The 15,574-nt window shown below is 40.6% G+C and overlaps 2 protein-coding genes across 2 annotated transcripts in view; both read left to right on the top strand.

The window, feature by feature from the left end:
- man1a1 (mannosidase, alpha, class 1A, member 1) overlaps nt 1–15,574 on the top strand; it is a 143,408-nt gene that overhangs the window by 47,048 nt on the left and 80,786 nt on the right. The gene's annotated exons all lie outside the window — the stretch shown is intronic.
- LOC140358610 (Y-box-binding protein 1-like) lies at nt 10,453–11,628 on the top strand. Its single transcript, XM_072443564.1, has one exon. It carries the CDS (start codon nt 10,564–10,566, stop codon nt 11,557–11,559), a length of 996 nt encoding a protein of 331 aa, XP_072299665.1. The 5' UTR covers nt 10,453–10,563; the 3' UTR covers nt 11,560–11,628.

Here is a 15,574-nt window from a genome sequence, read left to right as displayed (position 1 = left end):
TTTTTAATGAGTAAATCACCAGCGTGTGTGTACCTGTAAACGAGTGAAGTCTGTGCGTTCTTTGGATGCAGTCGGAAACCATTTGTCTCAGTCTGAGCGCTTCATACGGCTGATAAATGCCACATTTGGCTCTGAACCTTTATGATGTTTTTAACTAGAAGACGAGTGAGTGCGCTCGTAGCTCTGTTCGTGTTGTTGTCCGCTCCGGGAGCAGACGGTGGATACATCTGGACTTAAAAGACCACATCAGAGCAATTTAACCAAGAAGGTCTCATAAGGAGCCGGCAGCCGATCCTTTAAAAATGTGAATATCGAGTAAAACATCCTATCAGTAAAGCTATTAAAAATGACAGCAGCACGAACTGATTCAATATAAAATGAACAGAAACATCTAGAGTCTTCCAAAAAAGAGTATTAAGTGATATTCCTGCCCTTTTGTGGTCCATTTTCTGGTCCATTTACATGTTTTTCTTGGTACTCGAACGTCAAATGTGACATTTACAGGCAGATTTAGATGATGCTTTGTGTTGTAATACTGTCTGAATATCATTATTGAGATGCAAAAAATATACAGAGAGATTCATTTTTGTCAATACGGCCCAACCTTTTGTACAGCCAAAATAAATGCACATTTATTAATTAGTGGACTTTCTGAGCTCGCTCATTAACCCTCCACTTGAACTCATGCACTGAAGGCCTCTTTTTGCCAGATGTCACGCACCGCGACACTGAAATGTTAAATATCCCCTGGAAGAACTCGCATTGCCTGCTCATTAGGAAGTCTCTCACATCTGGGTGGGAGGGACCTTTCTCTTTAGCCTTAAGCTGCGTTCCGATTGACATTATGGGATTTTAAATGAGCAGCCGCGTCGTTATTCTCCAATGAGACGGAGCAGACTTTGCACTGAGGGCTGAATTTGGAAATTGCTTATGATCTCGACAAAGTTTTAATTAAATGACCTGACATTTTAAAAGCAAAAACAGCTGAATCAACTCCACACAAAGGTAGTCGGAAAATGGTGAAAAAAGGCAATTGTTTTGTGAGCCAGGCCTAATTCATGCCTCACTCAATTTATGGCTTTAATATAGGTTTTATTAGACAGTAATGCATGACGTGGGGAGAAACATTCGGCAAATTCAAAGTCACCACTCACAATCTATTACTAGCGTTGTCACTACGACAATATTTCGATACTAGTTTTAGTATAAATTAGTTGTTGATCTATCTATCTAACCCTGTGCTTAAAATACGCTGTCATCAAATTGTTCTAAAGTCTGGAATAAAGGAGGCAAAGTTAACTAGTCAATAATACTCTTTCACTGATCAACTGACATCAGATCTAAAGGACAGTGATTTTAAGTCTTTTGTGATATTTTGAGATTAATCCTAGCTTCTTAGAAATCACAGTCTTTTAAAGGGTCTATATGTAACGCATCAAGTCATCCTCTAAAGCAGTTTTTAAATTATTTTTGTGTGGTATCTGTGATCCCGGTGACCCTTGGACTAAAATTGAATATGTAATTAATTCCGCTCGACATAATAACTTCAGGGAGGGGCAGACGAGAATGGGTCTGTTGTTAAAGATACAAAGCGCCACACATAAGGTGGCGTCGTCGAAAAAGATGTATACGCTCACCACAGACGTGTGCAGAGGCAGATAGCGCGCTGACGTCTAGGGACGGTCAAACATGGGAAAGAATCAATCTAAAAGCGATGTCACGCTGGCAATGTCAAATGAATATGGGAAAGAGTGTCTGGAGTGTCTGCCAGTGTGGTCCAATAGATTTGTCTTTCCCTCTGGCAGATCACTAAGCACGGACAATATGTGTGATGTCAGCAATATTGTTAAACTGAATGAAAATAAATTAAGGTTCTGTGATTTCGGTCATATCTTGGTGATTTTTTTCCTGTTGTTTGAAGCACTTTGAATCGCCTTGTGTACGGATTGTGCTCTACAAATAAACTTGCCTTGCCACTTGCCTCAGAGGAGGTCTGACAAGCTAAAGGCTGCTGCCCAGTCTTTCCTCTTCTCTTCCACTCTTGTTCTCACACCAAAGGCCAGCGCTGCTGTGTTCAGCTTTGCAGTAAACCCTTCAGGCTACGTGCTTGTCTGTCTGTGTGCACTCTGCCAGGCGGCGTCCACTAATGGTCAATACGGACGAGGATTCTGTCATGTGGGTGGAATTGAAAGGACTGGCCATGTACTGTATCTCTTTTGACTTCTGCTCTGAACGCTGGATAAACAGTTCAAACTCAATTTCAAGCTCAACCAAGTGCAAACAAAATGCTGGTAATTTATTTGTTCTTTTCTTCTGTATCTACCTCTGTATCTACCTGCGTTGCATCAATGGAATTTCCCCATGTGGGACAATAAAGGATTATCTTATCTTATCTTATCTTATCTTATCATCAGACCTGTATTTCAGGCCTTGACTGCTGTCTTCCTCAGAACTGTCACTGTTGTTATTATGAGTTCATTTGAAGGAGACTTATTATGTAAAATGGACTTTTAGGAGCTTTCAACCATATTATGATTGTTTCCCCTTCTCATTAAACCACCAGATGTTGTAGCTAGAATGTAGCCTTGCGTTGTCATTATGGCACAAATGACAAAAAACCTCTGCCAACCAGATGCAGTTTTACAGGTCTGACAATAAGAGTCCCAAACGTGAAGACCTAATGAACCTGATCAGACTTATATGTCACTGGTTTATGGCAAAAAGCTGTTGAAGGAAGATATTGGTATTATTTTGACTCATGGCTACTTTATAGTGCTTAAATCTTATATTTGAAGGGGTGTCTTTGAAGTGCCTGCTTTAATCTTGAAGACGTCTCTCTCTTTCCTCCTCCTTACCGTGTGGACATCTGAATGGGACAGAGCGGGCAGAGCTGTTCTGAAGAGAGGCGTGTTTATCTGTCGAGGTGGGTCAGCGGCAGCAGAGGTTATCGGAGAGCCCCGCAGTTCTGTAGAAAGAGGATGAATGGAAGTGCTGCCACAGTCGCCTCCAGAGCTCAGATCCTTTTTCCCCCTTATATTGTTTTTGAGCCTCGTCTCCTGTGGGCTTTTCCTCCTCGCTGGCACTCTCCATGGCTCATGATTCTCTCGAGTAAGGCTGCAGCCACTTCTGTCACTTTATTCCACCAGAAATGACATAGAGTGTTCAAATATGATACAGCGGGGCGACACTGTATTTTGGAGATGTTTTAGAAGTTGAATTAAAACTGAAAGGACCTGATTGACCCAAGCTGTGTATCATATTTGAGGTTTCTGTGACAAACTACTTTACTTTCCCATTATTCTCTAATCGCGTTACCATTATGCCAGATGCCGTAACATTTATCCTCCATCTATCTAAGCTCGGACTTCTTGTGACCCCTTCTCGAGTACCACTGCCTGTACTGAAAATGGCAGCATCTCTACAAAACAGATGGGTGACGTATTGATTCCAGTATCTGTAACGACCAATATACTGAAATCGGACGATCATTGGGACCACTCCCTGTCTGTGTGCACATGTGCCATGCCCAGTTTGTCATGTGTCAAGATTGGTCTTTTTGAACATACATTTGTACAAATGAAAATAAAACAGCAATTATGCTATAAATATGGTTTTATGTTTATGCAATCATGCTATAAATAATTTTATACCTCAGATATTTTTTTTTTATAATCTTACAATGGATTTAAAGTCTAAATATTGGTATCAGCGAATATTGGTTATCCAATGCAATCTTATTTCTATTGCACATTTTACAAACAGAGCTGTTTCCAAAGTGCTGCAACAAAGTGAAATAAAATCTGCAACACAATAAATAAATCCATAAAATAAATTAGAAACAATAAAACACAATAAAAGCAACTACGGTAGGCATGAATAAAATCAACACAAATAAAATCAACATCCAAACATTGAATGTCTGTATCAGCTCAAAAACCAAAACAAATCATCCCTACCACAGTGTTTACCTGATGCCACCCTTTATCCAGGTTTGGGATGGGCACAAATGTGTTTGTTGACCCCTGTTGATGAAGTACATCACTTTGTTATGCCTGATGGAGACTCATCGACAGATTTGTGAAAACTAGTGGACAGACACAAACTGCTGAGTCATTCTGAACTGGAAATGAGCAAAGACGGACCGTCAATGTGCAAAATGGTAATTCATGAAGAGCAGGCGCTCCCTGATCTCCCAGGTCTGCCATTGGCTCAGACATTCCACTGCACTTTCCAAACCACTTTAACTGTTGCGTTCTCATTTTGTCATTTGCCATATCCTTCCATGTCAATATTTGCACAAATGCTAATTTGGCTCTTAAATAACTCCCGGCGTTCATTCTAAAGCGTTACTGGTACAAATGTTTTCGACTTTGACGTTAATCCACTGGTCTAAGTGTAAATCCACTGGGGTTTGGTTCCATCACGCCTCTGCCAGAAGTGATTTCGGTCGTTGGTTTGATTCCAACACAGATGTCTATTTAACCACCGCTCAATGTCCCCCAGCTGGCCCCCTCTGAGCCTGTTTTGGACCGTGCCCTTGATTTTCGACATTGGTCTTCATTTACAGAGAAGACGGATTGGGCCAATGCTGCTAATATAATTTAAAAAGACTCTTCTCTAGTTTATCTGCGCTGTACATCCCGAATGAGTTTGCCCAAACTGTCTGAAAGAGTGCAGTGGCTTTGAACTGTTAAATCAATGGCAGAGAGAGGGATTGAGCTTTTTAATCAGATCTTTGTAACGTCGTCCACTTTTGCTCAAGGACTTTGGGGAGGACACAACAATTTAGGAATTAACTTACGTTTCTATTCTCCAGTATTGCCTTTGAAGAGAGGCTAGGCACAGGTCTCCAGTCACTCATCAGATTTGGTTTGTTGCATTTATATGAGTGCTTTGCTGTGTTTAAATGTAGTTGTTTTCATAACGTTGCTTATGTAATCCTTCCATTGGTTGGGCACGTTTTTTTTTTTTTTTTTTTTTTAAGTACTCGAGCTTAATGGTGACATTGGAGTTGTCTTTGCGGCTGACTTGGACTGATATCTTTTAGGCGCTCGTCCCCGTCTTGTCACTTGGATACATTTGTTTTGGGAGCCTCTTGTCATTGCCGCCCGGGCTACAAACGCATTTATCGCCCACCGCGCGGAAGGCTAATATTTTTGTTGTCGTCCTGCTTCCAGATAACTCATTTAGCCGCTGATGTAATTTGACAAGGAGTCCTGGCCCCGCATGTGTCTGGATCAGATATTTGCTTTGGGTAATTGAAATAGATTGAGTATTTCTGCCGTCGCCCTCCCTTTGGTTCCTGTGTTGCTGGCAGTGCACGGAGCATCTCTCTTGACATGGAAACCAGTGCTGGAACGGCAATGTATGACATTCAAATGGATTGTATTTGGTATCGTACCCAAACCTATCTTACAAGTAAATACATTTTATTTTTGCAATTATATTTGTCAGAATTCACAATGAAAGCTTTGGTTGATTCAGATTAGTCTTTTATTATTTCTGGTTTTGACTTGATTGACTTCTGCATTGTCCCCAGTTTTGTTTGGGTTTTGGCCAGTATTAACAATCCCTGCTTTTTCTCCTGGTTTGATCCTGATTTAGTTTGGTCCATTCAGATAATGGATATGTAATGAATATTGTTTTAAAGATATGGAAAATTGACAAATCATTTATATTAAAAAATAATGGTGATACGAATTGTATGTATTTATATACATTTCAAATTTGTCTGATAATTAAACTTCATCTTGTTTAAAATACTAGTTTACATTTAAAATATATATATTTTATACACTTCTTTTGGATTGACATAATATCAACTGAATAATGTTGTCAGGATACTCGAGATATTCAATTTTTATCTATATTGCCCACCCCTACTATTGCCTCTTATTCTTTTGTGTTTCTCTCTGTCCTGAATGGTGAAGTGTCATTGAGGGTCATGAAAAGCACTATACAAATTGTAGAGTATGTATGATATTCTGGAAACTGTCTTAAACTAAATTTAAAACAACACTTACTGAGATCATCCTAATGTCTCAATTAGACTGTTGCTAATAGTCCCCACACTGTTCATGATCTTGCTCAAAATGGTTAAATACCCACCACATAACTTGTATTTTGCGGTTCTCCTCTGGCTCAGTGCTGCGTCAGTATTAATTAATCATCCACACACCCTTGAGCAGAACAACAAGTCTATTCACCAGGGCTTCAGGTCCCCTCAAGGCCTGGAACACAACGCACTGCGGCTCCCACCCACTACCCCAATGAACACACTTCCTTAGACTCTGAGCGGCAGCCTCCAGGGCAACAGGGAATAAATAAATAAAGAGGCGATGCTGCAGGGACCAGACCTGCACTGCCAGCGAGGTCACTCCAAACGGCTGGAACAGTCGCTCAGCCCCTGTGGACTCAGAAGTTTGGACACAAATAAATGACTGCAGACTTTTCAGGACTGGACTTTGGAGTTTGATATGATCTGAGAAACTTTAAAGGGAAAAAACAAAACAATTTCAGGTAAGTTCTGATTAGTCTGTGTACTTCAGGGTAACATGATTGCTCCTCACCCCTTTCATTTCACTGTCCTGTCAAATAAAGCATAAAACAACAGAAAAAGACTCTACAAATTGCTGACATTTGGCAAAAAGTATATACCAGGAAAGTAGCCTGAAATATATTTACTTTTTTACATTGTCAATCAAGAGTTATTACAGTTTTGAGTGTTTGTGTATGTAGAAAAAAGGAAGTAAACAAGAAAACTGAAAATCTCCAGCATCAGCTCTAATCCTTTTTGTAATTCTTACTCAGCACATTATAACAGCTTTGCCTGAAATCCCTCCTCCCCTCATCACAGTTCTATATCAGCGCCAACGCCTTTGAGTTCGACCTTGACTAAAGTGTTGACGCCTGGGTCTTCGTCAGCAGGAGCCAAAAGGTTAATACACTTAGGGGACCGTGTGCGTTTGTGTGCGTTGAGTTGTTTTATTTATTTATTTATTTCTCTTTCTACCGTAACGCGATTAGCCAAAAAAGCTTCGCCATCACTTTTGCGTTCCTCTCATCCAACGGCTCGGCGCTGTACCTTGTGGTTTGGAGGAGCGGACGAGGGGCGAAACGGGATCACCAATCTGAGCTGATTTATGTCGAGATCTGGATCAAAATGTCGGATTAGGGATTAGACCTGGAGTTTGCATGGAGTTAGCATTACCAAACAGGACCGAGAGCCATTCTAGGATAAGAAAGTGCAGGCATCAGAGGGAAACTTTCATGGATTTATTTTTGTACGCACTGTCTGAAAATGCAATAGTGAAGTGTAGAATCTTCTCCTCAAAGGCGGCTTTGCTGTCAGAATTTTGAAAACTGAAAGTCAGATGTAGTTTTGGATTGCTGAGTCAGGGTTAAGCGCTGTAATTATATTTCCTCAGTATAAGCAAAACTCTTTACACACTTCCAAGCAGAATTTTTGAAACAGTTTGTGATTATTGGGTAGAAATATTGTTACTCCAGAACTCATAGATAATTATTTTTATAGGTTTCAGCCATTTTATATCAGTTTTCTTAAAGGTTGAATGGACGATTTTTTTGGCCCAAATCTGAGTCTCATTTGCTCGTGGTGTGGACTGCCGATTAGTCCTGCCACGTATCAATCATAAAACGCACCTGCCGCTCACCTGCAGCCACGTGTGGCTCGTCCCCATGAGCAGCACGTTTCCGCGTGCCTAAGCGCATGGATCTATCATAATATAGTTCCCTCAGTGGACGGGACAAAATGAAGACGGAGAAAGACTGTTCGGGCTGGCTCATAAGAAGACGGAAATCTACGGGAGACGAGAGATGCGATGCGATCCATCGCGCTAATAAACAAACGCACTTGTGTGTTGTATCAGTCCACACGGAGGAGTGGCATGCACACTTCCGCCTGCGTTCTCAAATCGCTGAAAAATCGTCCATTGCGTCAGATGCCGATTTCGGTTTCATCACGATTCATTTGCACGCTTTATATCGCCTTTAATAATGTAATCTGCTTCTTATAAGAGGGAATTGGTTGAATCCACTTGTCTCTCTCTCAGAAGTTGACCAATAAAGGGAGTGGGTTGGGAAAAGAGTCCATGTTTGCGCGTAAAGCTGCAATAACTTAAAAAAATGTCACATGGATCACCTTACTATTCGATTTTATCCCCATATCGCCCAGGCTTAGGTGCCAGCTTCCTTACATACGGTTACGGTTACCTTTTGACCATTCAAAATATATAATACTTTAAAAAAAAATCTTTATTGCTATTTTTAAATCGTCATCACTCTTAATCTCATGGATACATCTCTCCCTTTTATGTAAATCAACTGGATGTTCTGAAAAGATCTTGAATTAAAAATGTATTTATATGACCCTGATACCATATTTTGTTTGAATATGAGGAGTTTTAAACCGAAGCAGAAAGGAGAAGTAATTTATTTGTGTATTGTGCATGTGCGAAAACTCAAACCTCAGCTGAGCGAAATGGCCTAAAGCTTTGTTCTAAAACATGCTCTTTAGACCTTGGCACATGATTTGTTGTGCAATCCAATAAAAGACAGATGGAAATATCTTGTGATGCTGTAGCTAGACATTGAAAATCCATTACTATTTTGAGTCGGCTGACATTTCGCCCCGTGTTTTATCTATTTGGATTCACTTCCATTCAAGCAGGGCGTCTATTCTTACCTGTTCGACACACACAATGAACTGTGAATGGACATTAACACAAAGGCGCAGAGAGCTTCAGGCACTTGACACTTTTATTACTAGTGTTGAGTCCAGTGTCCACGTCACCACAGCACTTCGCACCTCTGATATTGGGGGATAACGGTGCAAACAAAGATAAAGCGGTATGACATAAGAGCTGGAGGTCACACGGAGCGGGGTTCAGGGTTTGGCCGGGTCAAGTGTTCCACGTGACATTTACTGCCGCTTCATTTTAGTCCTGAAGCTAAACAAAAAGCCACTGAAATAGAACAGAGAAAATGCGGGAGATCAGAAAAAAGGATGCAGAGGGTTTAAGGCGGGATCAGTTTATTCAGTGCAATAGAAAACCTACTACCATAATCTTTTTATAATTGTGTTTCTGCATTGATTGGCAGGTATTCAGTTATCCTCATGGATCTGTAGCAACAGGTGGTTGATTTACTGCCAAATAATCGTGACTAGTAAACTATTGAAAATAATTGTAATTGTTTTGTAATCATCACTATCCAGAGTATATAGACTAAAACATACAAACATACCTTTTATAACAAAGACTGCAGCATTATTAAATCAAATTGTCAAATAGCAATAAACAATTTCATAAATAATACACTTAATTCATGAATGTTTTCTGCCTAGAAGCCTTCAGTCAGCATATTTCAACCTTGATTTGATCGAAAATACATTTTAAAAGCAGTAATACTTAATACCTAAACTTTATGCCTTTATGTGAATGATTATCTTTCTTTTATTTCTTTTTTTACTATGATGTTTTTAATCCCACCTCTACTATGGCAGGTGTCAAATAGCAAATCTCTAATGCTTTAGTTACTGTGTTGTATGGCAAACAGCGGCTACCCATACTACTTTACACAATTTCATGGCTCTCTTACATCTGATATGCAATATTAGAGAAAAAATAATAATAATTTGGATCGCCTATTCCAATCATTCAAACAGCATACTTTGCCAGGAGCTACAGAATGTTACATCTTATCTGTGAGAAAATGTACAAAATAAGTCACACTATGCAGTTTCTTCTTTCTGGTAAATGAAAAAAACTATGCACACAAAGAGAACACTTTGAAAGGCCCCGTAATTTCTTTGTTTTCCATACACTTGTATTTAGTTGAGCGTCCAGTGGAGTTATATTACCGCCAGACTTTATTCTTTAGACTTTATTCCAGAGCTGACTCTTCCTCTTCTTCTTTGGTCCTTCTGCCAAAGAACGAAGAAGGAACGTCTTAGACTTTAGACTTTATTCTTCAGACTTTATTCTTCAGAAGCACAGGAGTTCAAAGCCCACGAGTTTAAAGCAAATGATGTCCAAGCACATGGGGTCTTCTTCTTCCTCCTTTGCCACTTTGCACGACAGCATGCTTCATGATATCACTGTGCTTTATAACATCACATGTGCTTTGAAGTTAAGGGTATTTCTAATGCAACACTTGGATAGGGATAGCGTCTAAAGAATACAGTCTGGCGTGGAAGAAGGTCAACTGGAATAAAGTCTAAGGAATAAAGTCTGGCGGTAATGTAACACTTGGATACCAACCGCCATAAAATAGCAAACAAGTAGAGGAACATCAAAGAAGGAGAAGAAAAGCAACTACAACAGTAACAACTACAGAAGAAGAATAAAGTCTAAGAGGTACAACTACAGTAGGTGGCGGTAATGTAACACTTGGCTACCAACTGCCATAAAACACCAAAGAAGAAGAAGAGCCTGAAGGCAGTAGCCCCCACCACCGCCTGCCCAGGTTACCATCTAGCACCAGGAAACACAGCAGAGAGCCGCCGCCACTGGCAGAGAAGCCATTTACAGCCAAGTAGTAACCATGAGCAGCGATGTTGAGACACAGCAGGCATTATCGCCGCCTGCCACTGGCACTGGCAGAGAAGCCATTTACAGCCAAGTAGTAACCACGAGCAGTGACGTCGAGACACAGCAGGCATTATCGCCGCCTGCTACCAATGCAGAGAGCCCGTCCAGCCAGAAGCTGGAAAAGAACGTCATCGCAACAAAAGTTTTGGGAACAGTCAAATGGTTTAGCGTCAGGAATGGCTATGGTTTTATCCGTAGGAATGACATAAAAGAGGATGTATTTGTACACTATACCGCCATAAAAAAGAACAACCCAAGGAAATACCTCCGCAGTGTCGGTGATGGAGAGACTGTGGAATTTGATGTTGTTGAGGGGGAAAAGGGAACTGAAGCAGCTAATGTCACTGGCCCTGGACGTGTTTCTGTCCAGGGAAGCAAGTATGCTGCGGACAAGTACCGCTACTGGCACCCCAGGAGGAGGGGCCCACCACTTGGCGGGGAGTACCCAGAGTACTACCAGAGCAACGGGGAGGGCAAGCCTTGCAGTGGAGGCCATGACAAAAACAGAGATGCTGAAGATGCCCAAGACGTAGAAGGGCAGCCACAGGAGCGAAGGCGTTACCCACCATACTTTGTAGGTAGAGGATACGGCCGTCGGCCCCCACACACCAACCCACCACACAGAGAGGTGTATGAGGCAGGTGAAGGCGCTGAGAACCAGGGAGATGGAGACCAGGGCAACAAACCAGTGGGGAACTACAGAGGCTTCAGACCAAAGGGTCCACCCCGTCCCAGACCGGTGCGGGACAGCAAAGAGGACAAGGAGAACCAGGGTGAAGGTAGTGACAACCAGCAACACCGAAGGCACTACCGGCGCAATGTCAACAACCGCCACAGGCGGCCACAGGCTGGAGGCAAACCAGGCCAGGAAAACAACGAGGCCAAGACAGGAGGTGACTCCGCAGCAGTGAAGACGTCTGCTCCCGAGGCCCAGGGTGGGGCAGAATAGGAACATCCTGCCCACCAGCACCTACTATCTTTTACCATTGTCTGTTTATATTGTCAACAAGAAGAAACATCAAACACGATCTGACCAATAAAATAATTGACTTTACAATGTCACAAGCTTGCAAAATGCATTTAACCAGATTACACTGATTGTCTACAGCATCTATGCAGACCTGCTTTTTTTTTCCATTATTTTTATGTGGCAGCTACAGAATGTTTTGGAGAAACAGCTGATGTTTTCTAAATCTGTCCCAAGTTTTTTGCACCAAATGGTTTGTAAAGAAAATGGGATTTTATATCTGGTCAGTTTAAATCACTTTTTATGTATTCAAACATTTGAACAAAAAGCAATCTGTGTGTACCTGTGAGGTTCAATAAAAGCTCCTGAACCCTCCCCAGTGTCTCCTCATTGTCTCAACCCAGGGCTCAGATTAAGGATTTTCACTTGTATAGCGGTGCTGCTAAACAATCCGTTAATTTTTCGAAATTTGTATAGCAATTTCATAATTGCATAGCAAAACACGAAAGTGAGTAACAATCAATATTTTCCATTGATATAACACAATTATTTATTTGAAATGTATTTTAAACATTCTATTTAAAAAAAAACTAACAAATTAATTCTTTAAATAAAACAGAAAACTTGCAAATAAAATTTGTTGTTGAACAAATTAATCAACACATCATCATCATCAGATGACTATTTGCAGGCGTCTCATTTACATATTAATTGTCATTACACTCACAAAAAAATATGTATTAAGTTTCTGATGGATAAATAAAGGTTGCTGTGGTGTCCATCGTGGTGTATTTTATGTGTTATTCAAATTGTACCGCTCTATTTGACGTACAATTCCATTTTTCGTTTTGCTCTTTGTTGACGGCCCCTAAAGTACTCTCGTCTCGGGTCCGTCTGCACATTCGGATCAGTGTAATTCGCTGCGCCCAAAATACGCATCTGATTGTTAAAAACGAGGTTGTGTCTCTTGACAGTGTAAATATGAATATTTTGGCATGTGAATGATCTGTAAAGACTTTTGCGTTTAGGAGCTATTGACCTCGGAAGTCCGACTTTACCGCACGTGGCTCCTCCCGCTTTCAGACTCGCGATCTGAGACAGCAGCGGAACTCGTCATGTCAACACAGTGTCCTACATGTGTCATGCCGTTATTGACGATCGATTGGCGAGTGATCAGTACTTTTAGGCGCTTTGGTTATACAATTGAACAGGCATTTTTGTATCGCAAAAGCTGAGATACAAAAGCACTTTTTTCTGATGAATGTATCGCATTTGAGAGAAATTGCGTCGCATTTTGCGATGCGATACCGCTTATTCTGAACCCTGCAACCCTATCTGAATATCCATCCGGGCCTTAAGTAGTGCTCTGGCCGGCACTCCAGAGCAGTGACAGCTGCCAGCACCTTACAGTCCATACAGTTATCTCTCCAACAAGTATATTTATTTTTGAATCGCCTATTCCAATCATTCAAACAGCAAGGCAGGGGATACTTAGCCAAACTACAGAGGAGCTACAGAATGCTACATCTTATCTGTGAGAAAATGTACAAAACAAGCGACACTGTGCACAGTTTCTTCTTTCTGGCAAATGAAAAACTGTACGTTCTAAGTGCACACCTTGATGTGTCTTTTTTAAGGCATTGTCAGCCTCTCAATCATTCGCACCATTGCTGACTGATAGGGTAAAGTAGAGCTTATTTCCTTGTGAACGCACCACTGACACTAAAGCATGTTGTTAGTAGTTAGTCAGAATTCACCTGAATAGATCATTTAGTGGTAAAAATGGCTTGTCATTTTCACATTTAAGAACACTTTGCACCATCAGCATTGTGTTTCCTCGTGTTAAGAACGTTAAGTACGAAGGAAAAGGCCTTATACGCAAAACACAAAATAGTTTCTTAAATATGATAATGTGGTCTTATTTCACTTTATACCACCATCAAAACTTTTCTAAAAGTATAGTGAAAGTCAAAAGAATAGTGTCCAAATCAGACTTGGAGAGACTTATCTATGCATCTATGCATATCTGTCTCCAGTAGATTAGACTCCTGTAATGACCTGCTCACTGGCCTCTCCAAACGAGCTGTAAAACAGCTGCAGTTCATCCAGAACGCTGCTGCTCGGGTCCTGACTAGAACCAGGAAGTACCATCACATTAGTCCTGTTCTCAGGTCTCTGCACTGGCTCCTGTGGCTAAGAGAACAGACTTTAAAGCAGCTCTGCTTGTGTACAAGTCTCTCCATGGCCTAGCACCAAAGTACATCTCCGATATGTTAGTGCCATATGAACCATCTCAGACTCTGAGGACCTCAGGGACCGGCCTCCTGCTGGTGCCAGAGTCAGGACTAAACATGGGGAATCTGCGTTTCAGTTTTATGCAATCTTCCTGAAGATGTGAGACCTCTACAGGCCTCTACTCTGACAATGTTAAAATCTAGGCTAAAACTGTTTGTAGTCATATGCAGACAATTTAATTTAATTATTTTATTTGCACTGTTCTCTTTTATGTCTAACTATTTTGTGACTTCTGTCATGTTTTTGTGATTTAAATCAGTCTTTCCTGTTGTGTGAGGCACTTGATTTGGGTTCAAATTGTGCTCTACAAATACACTTGCCTTGCCCATGCCTTGCCTATGATGTTTTCAGAAATGTTCTTTGAGTACTGCGTTTTTAAAATGGACCAATTCATCTAACACATGTATTTGAATATGGAGATGAATGCCCTGCTATATTATTCATGCTGGGTCAATGATGTCACTGTTGCCTCTAAACCTTATCCAAAAGTTTCCAAACTTTCGAAGTGAAAGAATTTCCCGAAGCCATCCCTGAGTCATTGCATTCACCAGAGACAGACAGACAAATGGACAACCCCAGGACCGATCCCGCAGCCCGAGACATCCACAGCTCAGAGGCAGAAATATAAAAAGTGCCTTTAGAAGACAGGAGCCATTATCCAGGCGGATGGAGGGGAAGCGCAGGAACAGGGAAACGAAAAGCCCAGAAGTCGTTAGCGAACAGCATCAGGGCCTCCATTACTGTGTCCCCAAAGACCATCTATCACATTGTTCTGTACCAATACGTCCATGTGCTCCCTAACGACACATCCATCTTCACCTCCAGTTATTGTTTTATTTTTAAAAGAAGTTTTGTCAATGCTTCGAGTTTTTTTTCCTCAATTGCTCCAATTCTTTTTCTGTGTATTCCATGACAGCCTATTCCAAACTTGTATATGAAAAGGAGATAGAGACAACTTTTTACTTAGAAAAGAACAGCCAAAACAACCTAGAATTAAAAAAAAAAATACAGTTGAACATTTTTCCTGGAACCCCCCTTCCTTCACTCATCCTGATGCTACACTCTCACCACTGACCAGTTCATGTAACATTTACAGGATGCAGACAAAAACTAAAAATACAAAAAAGGCCTTTCATAACAAAGACTGTGGCATTATTAAATGAAAAAGAATAAAATAAGCCATTGCATTATTAAATAAATAAGAATAATACACCTTATTTGTTAATATTCTCTCTAGAAGCCTTCAGTCGGCATATTTCTATTTGATTGAAAATTTATTTTACAAATCTCCTTTTACAATAGAAATAATTGTTTGGCTAGTCAACTTATCCCCAAAAAATAAATATTAGTAGCACAGTAGTATACCTTACATTTGATAGTCTACTAAGGGTGGGCCATATAGACACAAATGAATATCACTATAGTTTTTGCATTCTCTTTATTTTATTTTATACAGGGGAAAGCCAGATGAGAGAACCTCTCTTAGTTCATTGGTACCCTGTCAAATACAAAATACAAAATAAAAAACAAATAAACACATGATATCCTAGTAAAATGCAAATAAAACATCCAATAAAGCAATCAATAAAATTTGAAAATACCTCAAAACACATAATACAAAATGGGATAAACGTTTTTTGTATTTTGTTCCATAGGCCGGGAGCAAAGTTCCTGATAGCCCTTTTACTCTATCAATTCTGTG

The sequence above is a fragment of the Eucyclogobius newberryi genome, unplaced genomic scaffold (genome assembly GCF_026437365.1).
Source record: "Eucyclogobius newberryi isolate DKJ021-1_F unplaced genomic scaffold, fEucNew1.0.hap1 SCAF_1, whole genome shotgun sequence".
NCBI lineage: Eukaryota > Metazoa > Chordata > Actinopteri > Gobiiformes > Gobiidae > Eucyclogobius > Eucyclogobius newberryi.
This window is presented reverse-complemented; position numbering and strand designations above follow the sequence as displayed.

Excerpts from the sequence above, each read along its gene's own strand:
- LOC140358610 (XM_072443564.1), top strand. The coding sequence starts at position 10,564 with ATGAGCAGCGATGTTGAGACACAGCAGGCATTATCGCCGCCTGCCACT.